The sequence below is a fragment of the Protopterus annectens genome, chromosome 12.part0 (genome assembly GCF_019279795.1).
Source record: "Protopterus annectens isolate FY-2018-M chromosome 12.part0, PAN1.0, whole genome shotgun sequence".
In the NCBI taxonomy this organism is placed as follows: Eukaryota; Metazoa; Chordata; order Ceratodontiformes; family Protopteridae; genus Protopterus; species Protopterus annectens.
The window spans coordinates 1,250,773,585-1,250,790,883 of NC_056746.1; the positions used below are offsets into that span (position 1 = coordinate 1,250,773,585).

Genomic DNA, 17,299 nt, shown 5'->3' on the forward strand with positions numbered 1-17,299 from the left:
TAATGGCCAGTGATTTGGTAGCCTTCACTGAGCTTCACCAGAGACCTAAGCAAAAGCAGCCATCACATTAAGAAGGTGTCTAGTTCCTCTAGATAACTGGCATCCTCAGACCTAGGATCCCAAGTGGGATAATCTGATTCTCTGCAATCCCTAGCTGTTTGTCTTATTCTTCTCATTTTGAAGTGGAAGTCCAGCTGACTAGCATCCAACAACACTGCAGATTTTAACAGGTAGGCTGCAAGCCTATTTTTGTTTATGGAGGCCTGGATGGATACACATCTCTCATGAAGGGTCTTGGGTCTGAACACTTGACAGATTTTGCAAGTACTAAAGTGCTACAGTCTGAGGTTTTAAATCCTATTATTATGCATCATGAATATCTGAAGGAAATGGATCTTTTGTAAGCACACACGCCTCTCTTAGGTGACATACCCAACACTTCTGTATCAGGAAATGCTGCAGACATATCCAGTGGCGGATAGTTGGATTATCGCAGGTAAAGCAAGTCGAAGAGTGTAGTTGACTGAAAGTGTAGTAGGTATTATTATTTGTGTGTGTATTGTGTGTTTGGTAGTTGTGTGTAGTTCACTAGGGTGTTTGTGTCACTTTAAACTGGGTATTACACACAGTACTCACTCACAGAAATATATAGATAAGGGTAGAGGAAAAAGGCATATAGTATATGCCTTCTCCACACCTTTATTTACTTTTTCTTTTTTGAACCTTTTTTTTTCTGTTCTGGATTGTTCTGTTTATTCTGCCTGTGTCCAGTGTGGTGTGTGCAAAACCCTGAGTGATGTAACAGTCAACATTGGAAAGTGCAGTGGATTTTTTTTTTATGTTAGTTGCCTTATGTTTGTAAAGATTTAAAATTTGCGTTTGCAAATTTTCTAGAAAAGGTCTAGTGTAAGAAGTGTAGTGGGTATGTAGAGTTTCTTCAAAGACTGTCTAAGTTTTAAACCTTAGATGGTACATTTTCCCATGTAAGCAGTGTGGCAGAAAAGCAAAGTGCAAGGTGTCAACAGAGAAGCATCCCTGGCAAATCATTACGGGTCAAAAGTCAATATTGAACTGTCAGTCAATTTTATATTTATACTGATTCAGATTTGTGTTCTTATCATTAAGATGTTGTCTGGATATTTTTATAGAATACAATTCCAGACAAATTCTGCTGCCCATCAGTTTTTTTTTTAGGTGTTCAGTTCCGGTGGCTTAGACTTTAGGTCAACATGATAAGTAGGACTTCACTTCATATTTAGACCTTTTAAAAGTTCCATTGGTACAGACTTGAACAGAGTTTTTCATACCTGAAAGGATAGTTTTAGCAAGAAGCACCATGGAAGGGGTAAGCTGGTGGTGAATGTTAGCAGGTGTTTTTGTGGTTGTTTTTGCTGAAAAGTAGTCTGGTGTCCTGGAGATCTGAATTCAACTGAGAAATGGTGGTAAGTGGCATGGTGTAAGCCTGGAAGGCAGAACCCAGGACTCTTTAGGGTAATGGTATGGTAAGAAAGGACCCAGGTTTGTTTTTCTAATTATATCAACCCTAGGTTTGTGATGCATATAGCCAAAGTATAAAATGCTTACAAAGTCTAGGAAATTGGAAATAATTTATTGTTTTATTTTCAGGTACCTGAGTATGGTATAAACTAACCATAAACTTAAATAATAAGGAACCCATATAACTAAAAATCATCTGAAATAAAATATAGAACCTTATGAACCCAAAGGAAAAATAAATTTGGTTATCAGAAAGACTGAAATATCCTGTTATGGTTTCAGATATTTGGGTGAGGTGATCTTATTCAGCATTTAGAGACTATTATATATAATTCACCTAATAATATTTAGGTTAAAAAAAAGTAGTTATCAAACCTACAACCTATTGAAGGTAGAAGATAGGAATGAAATGAAAAAATTGCTTCCTAAATTCTAAGAGACTGGATGCATGGAAGAAGACCATATTACATTATTTTAAAGCAACATTACTTTATTTTTTTAAGGTAGTCTGAATCCTAGAAGAACTGTTGAGTAGTATATTGGCAGGCTAGAATTGCATTATTAAGTATACACTTATTTTGTTATTTCTGTGTGTAAAAAAAATCTAAAGAACAAAACAAAGGAAAAGAAAAAATATTTTTTTATCACTTTTTTTAAACCTAAGATGTTGGATAAGTGGATATGTGTTGTAGTGAGACTTTTTTTTCCGTAAGCGAAGCATTTTTGTTTAGATTAGATTCTAAAAGGCTGTGTAGTGTATATCAGTCTGATCTGAACTCAAAATGTAGAGAGGGGGGTTTATACATTTGACAACACACATTAAAATCAGTGGCTTTCCAAGGAGTATTTGAATGTACAGTTGTTCAACCAACAATTTTATATATATGTGTGTGTAGAAACAGTCTGTTTGGTTATCACAGAGTGGGCGGTCTGTCTGGGATGAAAGGGCAGCATAGCTCTTGATGGTATCTCATTATGGGTTGGGCTACTTACTTCAGAGTTGATGTTAACAAGGAGAGGCCCCAGCACAAAATTTTGGGACTCCACCTCAACACAACCAACCAGGTTCACTGGATCATATGAGAATTAGGCTAACTGTCATGAAATGGTAATATAAGGCTAGCTAATAAGCTGAGATCAGAATCAAAACCCAATACTTTGTGTCTGCATTGCTTTATTTTTACACATGCTGATACAATATCTTATCTGTGATCCTTCCACTTCCCTTTCCAGTTGCTTTTCTCTTTCTCCCACCCACCTCACGACTTTCCACCTTGACCCCGCCTTAGTAAAATCCTGGATCCGCCACTGATATCTGTAGAAAAGCAAGATCCCAACAAAAGCAGACATTAGCTAAATTAAACACAGCAGTGCAGAGTAGGATATAGAATACAAGGGGCTCATCAACAAGGCACTTATCTGCTTGTTTTGTTGAGTCATGGCCTTGGCTGGTGGACTGAGCAAACACCTTTCTCTTCTGTACAAGTGTACATGTCAAGAAATAACTGAAGATGTCTGGGTGTATGCCACTGTTTGTATCAGGGACATGGGGATAATCGAAGGAAATGTGACATCAGCCCAGCTGTTGTGGAAGGGTGCTCAACTTAGAAAGTCTTGATAAATGTCAGATCTCAGCCACCAGCAGAGTTCTCCAAGGATATGATTGCAACAGTGAACTACCAATGAGCAACTATGATTACAAATTTAAACCCAGTCTTTGCTTTGGAAGGTTTTACCATTCATAAACACCTCTTATTGCAGCTTTGTTTTTTACCCACTATGATACCAGGATTTAAGCTTTAGCACGCTCCTTCTAAGACATAGTTTAAAACTAAGTAACTGGACATAGAGATATGTATGTATACATATGTGACTATGTATCTCTACATTAAATGAATTAACATGTACACAGGCAGACATACTTGCATATACAAATATGTGCAGTGCATTGATGTGTCAGCATGTGTGTAAGTCTGTGTGTGTGATGCAAAATGGAAGTGATACAACTATGACCCAACATTGAGAAACTTGTCAATGTAAATTACATTATAGCACAGCACAACTCTGCAATGCAGAAGTACAAAGAAAGTCAAGTTCCATTTTTTGTTTATGTATAAAACTAAGTACTATACAGGAAGAATGGTACCACGTCTGCACATTCCATGCTGGAATATTCAGTCTGCATTTCCACATGTGTTCAACATGTCACTGCATAACTTAAAAAAATATATATATCTACTTACAATTTCTCCCTCTGGACCACCGAAATCCAAATATAGCAACCGAGAACCGTCATCGGAAGACATTCGTAACTTCTCAAATGGCTTGTAAAGAAGAACAGTTTGGTTGGTGCCTGGCTCTTGTGAGTATATTGTAAAGCCCTTGTCAATGTGTACGTGCAGAGTGCAACCTTTGGTATTCCAGGTACATGCTGAAGAGGGGAACAAAATGTTCAATAAAGACTTAACACAAACAATGCTCAGTACACAGTAAAGAAACCTGTTTTCAGAATTGTCTGCATCAATTCAGACTAACTTTTCTCTGAAAAAAAATGATCAGTTAGCAATCTTTTGACACATATACTATTTTTTTACTTTAATTCACCATCTGCAGGTGTATTAGGATGCAGTTAGAAAACCAAGTGGAAGTAATAAACCAGATAAGAGGCACCAGTAATAGGGAGAACATATGACTTTGAAGGGGCAGACACAGGAAAAATAGTTTTAGTGAGTCCTCATAAGAGAAGGTCAGAAAGTGGTGCAATAAATCAGATCTCAGACAGACAGCTGATGCTACAGATCTGCAATGATAACGCAAGTCTATTAGTTTGATGTAAAGTGTAATAACTGAAATATCTAAATCACACAAAACTCTCCCTTAACATATCCTATAAAATGCTATAAAAAATTGTTTGTGCAGGGAACTAAGCCCCACGTACCTCTTGATATAGTAGTTCTGTTCCCATCCCCCCTGGCCTCCTGACCAGTATACATATACTACCACCAAGGGCACACAAACTCTGAGCAAACCGAACATTTTTTTAAAGAAACTCTACTTTTACCACTTAACTGTGTTATGTGATCTCAAAGATTTTACCACAACAGTTGTAACAAAGGACCGTCTAATGCACTGAGTTGTTGGCAACCTAAGATGATTTCTCATAAATGATATTTTGACTTAAAACCAAACAGCCGACAGCCAAGATTAGGGATACCCAAAGCTTCCACTCAAAGAAGAAAGCTGTAGTGAAGGAACTCAAAAACACAGATTGCACAAAGAAAAGCTAGTTGATAAAGATTCACCATGGAATTCTGCAAAACTAAAGTAAGCATTGTGACATTATTCACTACCTGTTTTATTAAATCATAGAAGGCCAAATGTCGAACAGCTTAGCACTTAAAGTTAAGGCTATGAACAGCTGACTGTCTTCATCCTGTAGTTTCTGGCAGAGCCGTAGCTGGCCTAGTTGACAGGTTGGTACCCTGATAGTTCCCATATTGCCCACCCCGGTCAAAGTTGAGTACAAAAAAAAAAAAGAGAAAGAAAAATCATTCTTGCAGACTGAGAATCAGAAAACGTGTTTCTACTAGCTCCTTGCTGCAGTTTCTGACATTTAATCACCTTAGGCTGCTGTGGTGCCAGCCGTGGCTTGTTAAATGTTTGCTTCTTCTTTTGTTTACTTCTCTTCAGGTTAGTACTTTCTGTATACATCATTTTATACATCTTTGAGTTACGTCTTAGCTGCATGTCTGAACATTTCTGTAGTCTTACTAATTCACTTGTCTTGCATTCCTCCCCATCAGTCATAGCAACTGAGGCAAGTTTTTTGAACTATAGACTGTACCAATGGCAGCCACCCACTTTGATCCATCCTCGCTACACTACTGGTCCCCGGTTTGATTCATTCAGTCTCCAATTTTAAATGTGTAAGAAACAGACATGCAATAAGAGAGGGTTGAAGTGATTGCAAGAATATGCACATACAAAAACCTGTACCACCAAGGGAGAGGAAGAAGTATCTACTACTCTCAGCAGATATCAGATGGTACCTAATATGAAGAAAGTACAGTTGTGTACACTTACCATAAATGTAGATGTCAGAGTGTATTCACTGCTGTAGTCATTACATTTGGGTTATCTGCTTGTAGTAGCCCTCAGTCGGCCTGATTATCAAAGTCTTGGGTCCTGCGTCGGTTGCTATCTCATCTTCCATGACGTCAGGTAGTCAGGGATATAAAGCATGCAGCCGATGACATTACATCAGTTTTTCTTGCCATAGATGTCAGGTGCCCCCCTTAATGGGAAGAAATTAAATATATATATATATATATATATATATATATATATATATATATATATACACAAGGTTATACCGCCAACAAAAAAGCAAATACACCAAAAAGCTAAGCTTTTAAGTATAGTAAAGGAGAATAGAGGCATAGCCAAAGGAAGTCAGGGGGCTGGAGAGAGGGTAACCAGGACTGCAACAGTGAATACACTCGAACATCTACATTTATGGTAAGTGTACACAACTGTACTATGTTCTTCATGTTTCACTGTTGCAGTCATTACATTTGGGTAGATTCCCAAGGCTAAGGATGGGAGGATGAATTTAGATAGCATTAGGACCAGCTATAAGGCCCTGCAAGACTGCAGTGGCAAAGCCAGCTCTAGATTTAGAGAAAATTGGCAAATGGTAATGCTTGGTGAAAGTATGTACAGAACTCCAGGTAGCAGCTTCTAGGATGTATCTGGTAGGGACACCTCTGAGAAAGACTGTAGAGGTAGATGCAGCCCTGGTTGAATGGGGTCTAATCCCCTGTGGGATAGGTTTTCCATGGTGCTTATAGCAGAAATGAATGCAATGGCCTATCCATTTAGAAATGGTTTGCTTTGAAATAGCCTACCTCTCTGTCCCTGCAGCAAATGCCACCAGCAGTTGTTTAGATTTCCTTTGAGGTTTAGTCCTGTACAAGTAATATCTAAGTTGTCTGTGCACATCTAAGGAACACAGTATCCATTTCCCTTTGTTCTGTGGATTAGAAAAGAAGGTTGGCAAATGAATGGACTGATTAAGAGCCACACTGGATACCACCTTGGGCATGAAAGAGGGGGTGATCCTGAGGGACACCCTGTCTGCATGAAAGGGTCCACTGTCATGAGGGCCTGTAATTCAGATACCCTTCTTGCTGAAGTGATTGCTAAAAGGAAAGCTGTTTTCCAAGAAAGGAATTTTAACTCTGCAGTTGCAGCTGGCTCAAAAGGGGGAAGAGTGAGTTTTTCCAATACAAAATTAAGGTCCCAGGCTGAAGTTGGGGCTCACCTGGGTGGTCTTAAGTTTTTGGCCCCTCTGAGGTATTGTTTGAGCAGTGGGTGAGAAAAGAGGGGTGGTTCTGTGTTACAATGAGCTGAAATGGCTGAGGCAGGAATTTTGATGGAGGAAAAGGAAAAGCCCTTGTGAAGCATCTCAGTTAAGTATTGAAGAATCTGAGGTAAATTGGGCACTGCAGTGGCCATCCCTTGAGTTTGGCTCCAGGCACAGAATCTTTTCCATTTTTCAGCATACGATTTTCTAGTACTAGGCCTCCTTGCCTCCAAAATGACATCCAGCAATTGTTTACTGAGGGATGGTAATGGCGAGATTAGGTAATTAGCCTGGCTGCCAGGTTCAGGGTTTGAAGCTGGGGGTGCAGAATCTGGCTCTCCTGCTGAGACAGCAGGATAGGGATCTGAGGTAGGTGCCATGGGGCCAGCTATGACACACTGCACAAGAGGGGGTACCAGTGTTGGTGTGGCCAGTCTGGTACAATATAGTATTATCCTTGGTTTGTCCTGTTTGATCTTTAGTAGCACTTTGGAGAGGAGAGACAGAGGAGGAAAAGCATAAACTGATAGATTTTTCCAGCTGAAGGAGAGTATTCACTTTCCAAGCTTGTTTGTGGGGAGTCCTTGTGCAAAACTTGTCCAATTGGTAGTTCTGGGGGGAGGCAAACAGGTCTATATCCGGGATCCCCCATTTGTTGATCAACATGTTGAAAATCTTTGGTTCCAGTTTCCACTCATGTGGGTCCATGAGATTTCTGCTTAGTTCGTCTGCCAGTGTATTTAGTTCTCCTGGCAGGAACTAAGCCTGTAGATGCACTTGGTAGCTCAAGGCTGTGTTCCACAGAGCCATGGCTAGTCTGCAGAGGGGGTAAGAATGGGTACCCCCCTGCTTGTTTATGTACCACATAACAGTGGTGTTGTCCGTCTTTACCATTAATTGTCCTGGAAGAATGCGGTCCTTGAAGGCTGTCAGAGCATTCTGTACAGCTAACATTTCTTTTTGATTGATATGCAGGTGCATTTGACTTGGGTTCCATTTGCCTGAATGCACTTCCCTGCCAGGTGAGCCCCCATGCATAGTCTGATGTGTCTGTTGTTAGGGTTTGGGGGGCAGAGGGTAGAGTGAATGGTAGTCCCTTGTTTTGGTGACAGGCCTCTGCCCACCAAAGGAATTCTGATGGTAGGCAAAGTATGATAGGAGTCATTGCTTCTAGATCCTGAGAATGTTGACACCATAGGCTTTTTAGATACCATTGTAGTTTCCTCATATGCAGTCTTGCATATGGAATTAGTAGAATGCACGAGGCCATGAACCCCAAGGCTTGCAGTATTTGCCTTGCAGATAGCAGGGTGTTTGTGGCCACTAGTATGAAGTAAGTTGTCAAATGCATTTGTTTCTCTGGCGTGAGGAACGCCATCTAGGAAGTTGTGTTCAAGTTGCTCCTAGGAATATAATTTGTTGACAGGGTACCAGATGTGATTTCTTTTTGTTTGTGGTGTACCCCAGACAAGTTAACACCTTTTGTACAAATGCCAGATGATTCAGAAGTATGTCCTGGCTTTCTGCCTGAATTAGACAATCGTCCAGGTATGGGTATATTTGAATATTTCTTTGCCTGCAAAATGCAATGGCTGGAGCTAGGCACTTTGTGAATACCCTAGGCGCAGTAGATAAACCAAAGGGCAGCGCAGAGAACTGATAGTACATGCAGCCTGCTTTGAAGCGTAGGTATTTTCTGCAAGACTCCCTGATTGGGATGTGCAGGTAGGCTTCCTTTAAATCCAGTGTTGCCAACCAGGCATCTTTGCCTATCATGGGAAGCAACTGGTGAAGAGTTAGCATCTTGAATTTTGGAATCACCAAAAAGGTGTTTAGGATAGACAGGTCCAGGATAGGATGCCATGAGCTGTCTTTTCTGGGTACCAGGAAAAGTCTTGAGTAGAAACCTTGTCCCTTTTCCTCTTCTGGTACAGTCTGAATAGCCTTTAATCTTAATAGAGAGAGTTCTTGCTTTTGAGCCTCTGCCCACTGATTTGGGGGTAGATCTGGTCAACCGTTTGGGGTTAGTAACGTGTGGAAGTGAAATCTGTATCCTTGGGAAACTATGTTTAAAATCCATTTGTCCTGGGTAATGAATTCCCACTTTTTTGCTTGCAGAGCAATCTTTCCCCATAAAGGAGCAGTCAGTTGAGAAGTGCTTGGAAGTTTTAAAGTTAAGTCATTGAGACAGCTTACCATAGGGGGAGTCTTACTACTTCCTGATTTGGAAGTGGGAGCCCCCCACTGCTTAGTCCTATGCGTACCCTGGGACTGAAGCCTGGGTATTCTGCTGGTTCTAGATTTGAACTGAGAAGGCCTGGAAGAGGCAAGAAAGGACCAATTTTTTGAGGGCCAATGCCTAATAAATCTACGAGGCTGCACTTGTAAGAAATCTTTAACAGTTTGCGTAGATTTAGCTTTTTCCTCCATCTTTTTAAGAACTTCTTCTGCTTTGTCACCAAACAGGTGGTCCTGATTTAAAGGAGCATCCAGCAATTTAGTTTTACCATGATCTGGCAAAGATTGCTCCTTAAGCCAAGCATGTCTTCTAAGTACAGACCCGGTGACAGCAGCCCTGCAGGATGCCTCTAGTGAATCAAAACCACATTGCAAAGTATGTTTTCCAACCTGTTCAGCAGAATGCATTAAATCATGTAAATCCTTATTTTCTGCACAATCAGGAATCAACATTATTTTCTGTTTAAGCAATCCAATAATATGGTGCTGATACTTTAACATATGAAACTGGCAGTTTAAGGCTCTGATGGCCAAGGTTTGCAGAGGTGTATACCTTCTTACCCCATCTATCCAGGGCCCTGGAATCTCCATCAGAGGGGGTAGGATTTTTGGCAGTAGTAGCCTTAATACCCTTGAGTCCCTGTGAAATGGTCTCAGGATCCGCAGTAGGATTTTTAAAAAGGAACTTATGAGAATCAGGAACCCTGTAGTATCTATCAGGTTTTCTGGGAGCAAGAGGTAAAGAGTCAGGGGCCAAGCTAGATTCCGAAAAGGCATCGTCAACAATGTCCAGCACAGGAGGGATAGCTAAAGGCCTGTGTTGGGGCAGGAGTAAAAAATCTCTAAGCCTCTTTTTAGAATCAAAGTAATCCTGGCTTTCCCAGTGAAAATGTTCCCTAAGAGTATGCAAGGTTTCACCAAAAGAAAAATCCTCTGGGTGTGAAGCAGAGGGAATAGAGTCCTCTGCATTAGAATCCTCATAGGTAGATAAGTGTAAAGCCTGGTCATCAGAGGAGACAGAAATTTCAGAATCCTGGTCAGAGGTATCATAAGCAAATTCAGTCCTAGGTCTCTTAGAGGGGGAAGGTTGGCTTCCCCTGATTAAAGTAATAAGGTCTTCAGCCATTCTGATCATTTGTTTTTAGGCAGAGGCCTAACCATGCAGTCTGGGCATCAGTTTCCTAGGCATGGTTCGAGTTTTAGGCAGGCCTGAATACACCCTCAGAAGCCAGTGCCTGCACAGCGGCTCTGGACCCATTCAAGGTAGAGACATACGCAGGTTCCACAGTTGAAGCATCTTGCGGCATACCGGACTCCGAATGGGTCTCAGTAGAGGCCTGCGAATCTGAAGTAGCAGGTATCAAGGACTGCAAAAGCACCTCAAAGAGTACCAGTGAACTGGCAACTTGTTTAGGAGAAGCATTGTCGGCAGCTTTGGACCTAGGTGACCTGTCTCTGTCTTTATCTTTGCGTTTTTTCAGAATGTTGGTAGTCGGATGGCTTACCGAAGACATATCTGGATAATTGAACCGAGTACCAAAATATTTAGAAGCGAAAATGTACCGACGACAAATAATTTGTGGTTTAAATAAAGCACAAAACCGACAGCGAGGTACGTCGTGGTCAGGGCCTAGGCAAGGAATACAGTACGAATTAAAATCTTTATGAGTTATTTGCTTTCCACAAGAAATACAATTATTGACTTTTACTGACCGGTTTAGAGCAAGAAAAAGTTTCCCCAACGAGGTACTTAGCTTTAGTTGAAGACTTCGGTTCTGAAACTCGAAAACGAAAATTTCAGGAGTCAACAGACCAGCACTTGCAAACTGCTTCTGCTTCAGGCACCGCACAGCAAGAAAGACTGATGTAATGGTGTCGGCTGCATGCTTTATACCCTTGACTACCTGACGTCACAGAAGATGAGACAGCAACCGACGCAGGATCCAAGACTTTGAGAATCAGGCTGACTGAGGGCTACTACAAGCAGATAACCCAAATGTAATGACTGCAACAGTGAAACATGAACAACATCTAGTGCAGTCTTTAAGACATCATACAGCAAATAATAACCCAGAGAAAAGTTAAAATTGCACAAAGCCTTCACTGCAAGCCATATGAAAATGTAGCAGAACTTAATATGTCCACTCAAAAGAGAAGGAGGTATTGGGAATGAAATAAATGTTTAGCAGCTCAGTGGACATTCTAGAAAGTACAAGGTGACATAATATTTAAAATAAGTGATGTGATGAAAACCAAGTGATTCCATTACATGACAAGCAGCAACTAACAGTTCACATAAGACTTTTTTATCCTAATATAGTGGGTACAGGAGGCAGTTCAGTAAGGGTTCCTTTTGAATTCTGAGGACCATCACTATGACCAACAGCAAGAATATATGTTAAATCCAAGGCTGTACTTCAATGCATTCCTCATCACCCCTACTTACAATGCCTCCTGAGTTACAATGCATAGCTAGCAGGAGTTTGGGGGACATAGCTCCATTCATCAGAGGTACCAGGAGATTTCTTCCTTTAAAATGCTTTAAACATTGTAATCAATTTGTCATTCACTGTTTTCATGCAGAGATCCCAGTTTATTCTCACTGACCCTAGTCATGCAATAGTGAGCCTCACACTTTCAAATTCATTGTCAGACACATTCAAGTGCTTATTCACCAAGCACTCCAAACAATAAAACCAGTAAAAACAAAGCTAAATAGGATAAGAAATACATATCACACACATTAAAACAAAGAGAATATTAATGATAAATGTCACCAAAAGCAGGTCAAACAAGTGTAGGGATAGCCTTGAATAAGACTAGTGTGAGACACATCCTGAACCACAAGGTACCAATTTTCAGAGGCATGGTGACTCATGGTCGTACTTGTGATTAATAGCATTTTAATAACGCATGGGGCTCTTTTCTGTAGAACACCTAACAGCAGCAAACACAGCCAAAATGAAAACAGGGCATTATCACCAAGTAAATCACTTGCATTTTGTGTGATATTTGTGTTAATTTCAGAGAATGAGTTCTTGTATGGATAACTACAAAAGCTTATTTGTGTTCTGCAATTTAAAAAAAAAAAAAAAAAAAAAAAAAAAAAACTTCTCTAATGCATAGTTTGGACAGCTTCCTATCTAGCTTGCAAGTTATGGAGTGCTATCCTAACTTGACCATTTTATTGTAACACATAAACCTGAGGAAAGACAGCATTACCAACAGCTATTGTGCACAAATCTTCCAGAAGGAAACATATTCCAACACATTTCTTCACTTTACTAGTTGCCATCCATTATATCAAAAACATTCAGTAATCAAGGGGCAATTAGTAAGAGCTGCCCGGATGGTGACTAGTGATGATGAATTTGTGATGGAATGCAATAACCTGAGGAACATGTTTAGGGTAAGATGTTATCCAGAACAATTAATCAACAAATTGGTCAGAGTTCAGGACAAGAGGGCTGGTGTTTTTTATAAACTAATTTTGAGTATCAAGGGTACGATAGGAGGTACCAATGTGGGTGACATGAGTATGGTACCAAGGACGAGAGAATATAGTACTATAGCCCTCATCACTAGCTATAGTGTCAATGCTCCAGCTTTATACTCCCTTATTAACAAAAATTGGTCATTAATTACGAATGATAATGTTCTCAGGCATAAATTCTGGAAGCACCAAGAATAGTGTTCCAAAGAGGGCAAAATCTGAAAAACATATTCCAATAAAAGGCAAAAGGTGTAAGTACACGAACAGGTATGAGTAAATGTAATATGTGCAACTTTTGCAAACACGTGCAGGTTGGCCAATGCTTCATGTTGAGGGATCAGAAATATGTGACCAAACATAAGTTCAACTGTCAGAGTAGAGCAGTAGTGTACATGGCCCAGTGCCAACACTGTCCGGCTTTCTATATTAGAAAAATGGACCGCAGGTTAAGGGAAAGAATATATGAGCATTTATATTATATTTCTAAAATGAAAAAAGAAAGTGCCCTAGCTAGACATGTTGAAACATTCGCAGACCATATTTTTAAATTTAGGGCTATTGACTGTGTGAATTTAAATGGAAGAGGTGGTCCTGATTCATTAATGTTGGAGAAACTTGAATTAAGGTGGCAGCTTCGTACAGACACCTGCCATTTTCCAGAACTGAATGAAGTGTAGTCAATCCTGTGTATTCTTAAATTGAAAAACTTAGAGAGGTAGGCTCATGAATGGTGGAAGTGTGTTCATACTCCCTGGTTGTAGGGTTCTTTTATGTAGATAGAATGGGTCAGGATAAAATTATCTTAATATTTTAATATGTTAACTTTAAACAGAGTGAAGTTATTAAAAATTAAAAATAAAAATATACATGGAATAAGTAAGAATGTTGATTATGAATTTTAGGCTAAATATTTTACTAAGAGTATATTTAAGGTATTATTTGTAAGTTATTGAAATAATTGTCACAGTTATAACATGTGGAGGTTATAGGGAAGGGTGTTTTTAAATAGAGGTGTGTGTTAAGAGTCACATGACTGATGCCTTTTTTTATTTAAACTTTGCATTTGTATATGTCTGTTATCTGAAGAAGTCTCACTATAAGGAGAGACGAAAAGTGCTTTATAAAACAGACCTTATATTTTATTTGTGGGTGACCAGTGGAGTGATTTCCTAGCTTTTTTATTCCGTTTGTGTTTTCAGTCAATAATAGTATCAGAGGATCATAGGAAGTTACTAGGCTACTGGCCATGAGGCCCTTGCAAACCTAGCCAAGAAGTTAGCCCATATTCTGACAAGTCTGTACCTGATGGCCCTGTCCAGTAGGCACACAGGTGGAATCCCACGGGTGTATTTTCTGTTCCCAATCCAGTTATCCAGGTTATGCTTAAAAAGTGTTAATGAGGTACTCTGCTTGACATGGAGAGGGAGTCTATTCCACACAAGGGGAAGTTTCTGGGACACAAATCCCTCCTGCCAACAGGTCCTATTGATGTCACAGACTAGGCTGAGGTCATGCGCGCAGGTTACACTCGAGTGGAGCTTGACTTGCAGCAGTCCTATCAAGGCAGGATCTGAGATTGCTTTGTATGCCACACAGAGGTCACCTCTGAGGAGTCTGTATGAGACTGAGTAGAGGGACAGGGCTTTTAGCCTATCTGTGTAGGGCAGATGTTTGAAGCCCTGGATTCTTCTGGTGAAGAACCTCTGTGGTCATTCCAGCTGCTGCATGTGCTTTGTGAGGTATATGCCAAAAGGGTCTTATAAGGGAGGAATACAGGGATGTTATGATCTACTTGTCCCTGGATGAGATACCCTTACTAATGTCGTGGGCCATGTAGAAAGCTTTCCGTACAACAGAGGCAATATGATCATCAAAAGTCAGTTTGCTGTCAAACTGGGTGCCCAAGTCCCTCACGACTGATTGCATGCTTAGGACCCTGTTATTAATGTGATAATTTGTAGGGACATCACTCTTCCCAAAGGTGATGATGCATTTTTTGGCATTCAGTTTGAGGCCATGTTTCTGGCACCAGTCATGTGTTTGGGTGAGACCCTCATGGAGAATGTCCACATAACTAGGGGAATTGATGACAGCGCCCAGCTTTCAGTCATCTGCATACTTGGTCAGCCATATCCCACTGGTTTTGGCCTTCAGCTCAGAAAAGTATATCCCAAACAATAGAGGCCCCAAGACAAATCCCTGAGGTACACCACTCGTTACGGGTCTCCTGCTTGAGGTGGCTTCCCCTATTTTGACTAGGTGAATTTCATCAGTGAGCCAGTTTGCTTCCCATCTGGTAACATATGGATTGATGCCTAGTTGAAAGCGTTTATCTATTATACCCAAATGGGGAATAGTATTAAAGGCTTTGGCCAAGTCAAGGTAGGCAGTGTACACCATCTTCCCCTTATCCATGGCTTTGTTGACTGTCTCAAAGAAGTTGACCAAATTTAACAGGCATGACCTTCCCTTGACAAAACCAAAATGTGTGGGATCAAGTGTTTGGAGGTTGCCAATGTCCTTGTTAATGAGGTCCATGATAAAACTTTCCATGGCCTTGCAGATCAGGCTAGTTAGGCTGATGGATGTATAATTTCCTGGATTGGTGGATGCTCCAGCTTTGCGCAAAGGGATGGCAGTGGCAGTCCTCCACTCAGCTGGGATGAAACCTGTACTCAGGCTTTGGTTGAATAAGGTGCCTAATGGTGCTGCAAGTTCCTGTCTGAGTTCATGTAGGATGCAGCCTGGGATGTTATTGGGTCCTATGGAGGCTGTATTGTTTGCCTTTGAGAGGGCAGTGATGGCTTGCTCCCTAGGGATAAAGGGAGGGGGCAGGTGCTGGGGATGTCCTAATTTAATGATGGCCGGACAGAAGGATGATGTTTTCACTGTAACTCTCTGCCAGCAGGTTGTCTACATCTACAACATTTGTGTATGTGGTGTACTTGACCACCAGTTCTGAGCAGATCTGAGTACTTCATTTGAGACTGAGGACATATGTGAAGAAGACCTTATGATTGTCTTTAGTAGATGTGGCCAGTTTGGACTTGAAGTTTGCTTTGGAGGACTTCACTAGTGCTCTTATTTACTTGTTCAGGCTAAGGAGAGATTGCTTCCAATTAGGCAGCTACTCCTTCTTGGTCCTGGACAGCAAGTTTTCTTCCTTTTTTATACAGTTTATTTATTACAGATGGCTACCAGACAGGTGTACTCTTCCTTGAGTACGATTATTTTGTCCTGTCGGGTATTCCTGATTCCATGTAGCTATATAAATGCTTGTACAGTACTTTCATGTAGGCTTGGACATATGTTCCAGTTCCTAAGGAGTGGGAGGAGGCTATGAAACTGTTTATTCCTTCCCTCAGGAGGTTGTAATCAGCTTTGGAAAAGTTTTTTTGTTTGACCCTAGCTGGGGAGGTGGGCTCAAGGGAGATGTTGATTTCGAAAGTGTCCGCTTTGTGGTCAGATCTTACCAGGGAGGATGACACTGTAGGGATGCTGCCATGGTTACTCATGTTGGTTAATACCAATTCCAAGATATTATCACCTCTTGTGGGGATGTTGACCAGCTGCTCCAAGGTATTTGCATTGACAAAATCAAGGAATCTCTAGGCATTTGTGTTTTGGCATGAGTAGTTCTTCCAATCTATGGTTGGATAGTTAAAGTCACCCAGGGTCAAGGTAAAGGGCTGAATCTTGATAGATTTGAAGAGGTCCAGATAGGTGGAGGGGCATCCTGAGTCAAAGTTGGGGACTTGTAGCTAGCTATGATTTGAACAGGGATCTTGTCAATTGTTAACTGCACCTGGAGTGTCTCCTGTGCTTCATACTGATTGACCAGTCTGAAGGTGAGTATATCTTTAATATATATTGCAACTCCACCTCCTTTTACTTTGCTGCCCACAGTTTGGGGTCTGAATGTATGATAGGATGAGTAACCTGGTATGGCTGGAGTGCTCTTCGCAGTTTTGAACCAGGTTTCTGTGACTTCACAAATGTCAGCATATTCCAGGGTTAAGAATGCTTGCAATGAGAGCAGTTTCATGTTTAGACCCCCCTAGCATTTAGCAGCATGACCTTTAATTTGAGTTTTGATGAAATGTTCATGTTAGTAGTTTTGACCTCATGGCATTGCCTAAAAAAGGTACTATGGGGGATGCAGGAGACTTTGCCTGAAGCCTGATCCCCAAGGAAGACAGATGCAGGCCATCTCTGGCAAAGCATTGTGGTTTGTCAATCATGTCTTCCCAAGCTGTCAGGTACTGGATCCCCTTGAAATGACATGAGAAACTAAATGAATTGTTAAAGTCAGTCATGTTCTGTTTGTATTGAGGCATCATTCTGGGCGACTGTAGAATGCTGCTTAAGATTAGGAACATACCTGCCTGTGACACATATTCAGCGAGCTTGATCATGTCTCTCTTCATATAGTCCAGGGAGATATATCTCAAATCATTCACGCCAACATGGACTATGACAGAGTCATAACAGTACCTGTTATTGAGAGATTTGAGCGCATGGGTGATATGGCAGATTCTGGCATCTGACAAACAACTGTGATTTTTACCTTGTCCAGCCTGGTGAGGGGCACATCTCTGTGTCTCACAAAGGAGTTTCCTATGACTAATATGTTGGGTTTATGTTAAGGCCTTAGTGGCTGTGAGATACAGGTGTGTGGACTATGTGTGGAGTGTGGTGGGCAATGG

At 40.9% G+C, this 17,299-nt stretch overlaps 1 protein-coding gene across 1 annotated transcript in view; it reads right to left on the reverse strand.

Moving 5' to 3' along the window:
• Nucleotides 1-17,299, reverse strand: part of SNTA1 (syntrophin alpha 1) — an 807,345-nt gene that overhangs the window by 26,016 nt on the left and 764,030 nt on the right. The window contains exon 7 of the mRNA XM_044090261.1: nt 3,741-3,928. Coding sequence (XP_043946196.1) covers nt 3,741-3,928 — 188 coding nt within the window. The remainder of the gene's footprint in view (nt 1-3,740; nt 3,929-17,299) is intronic.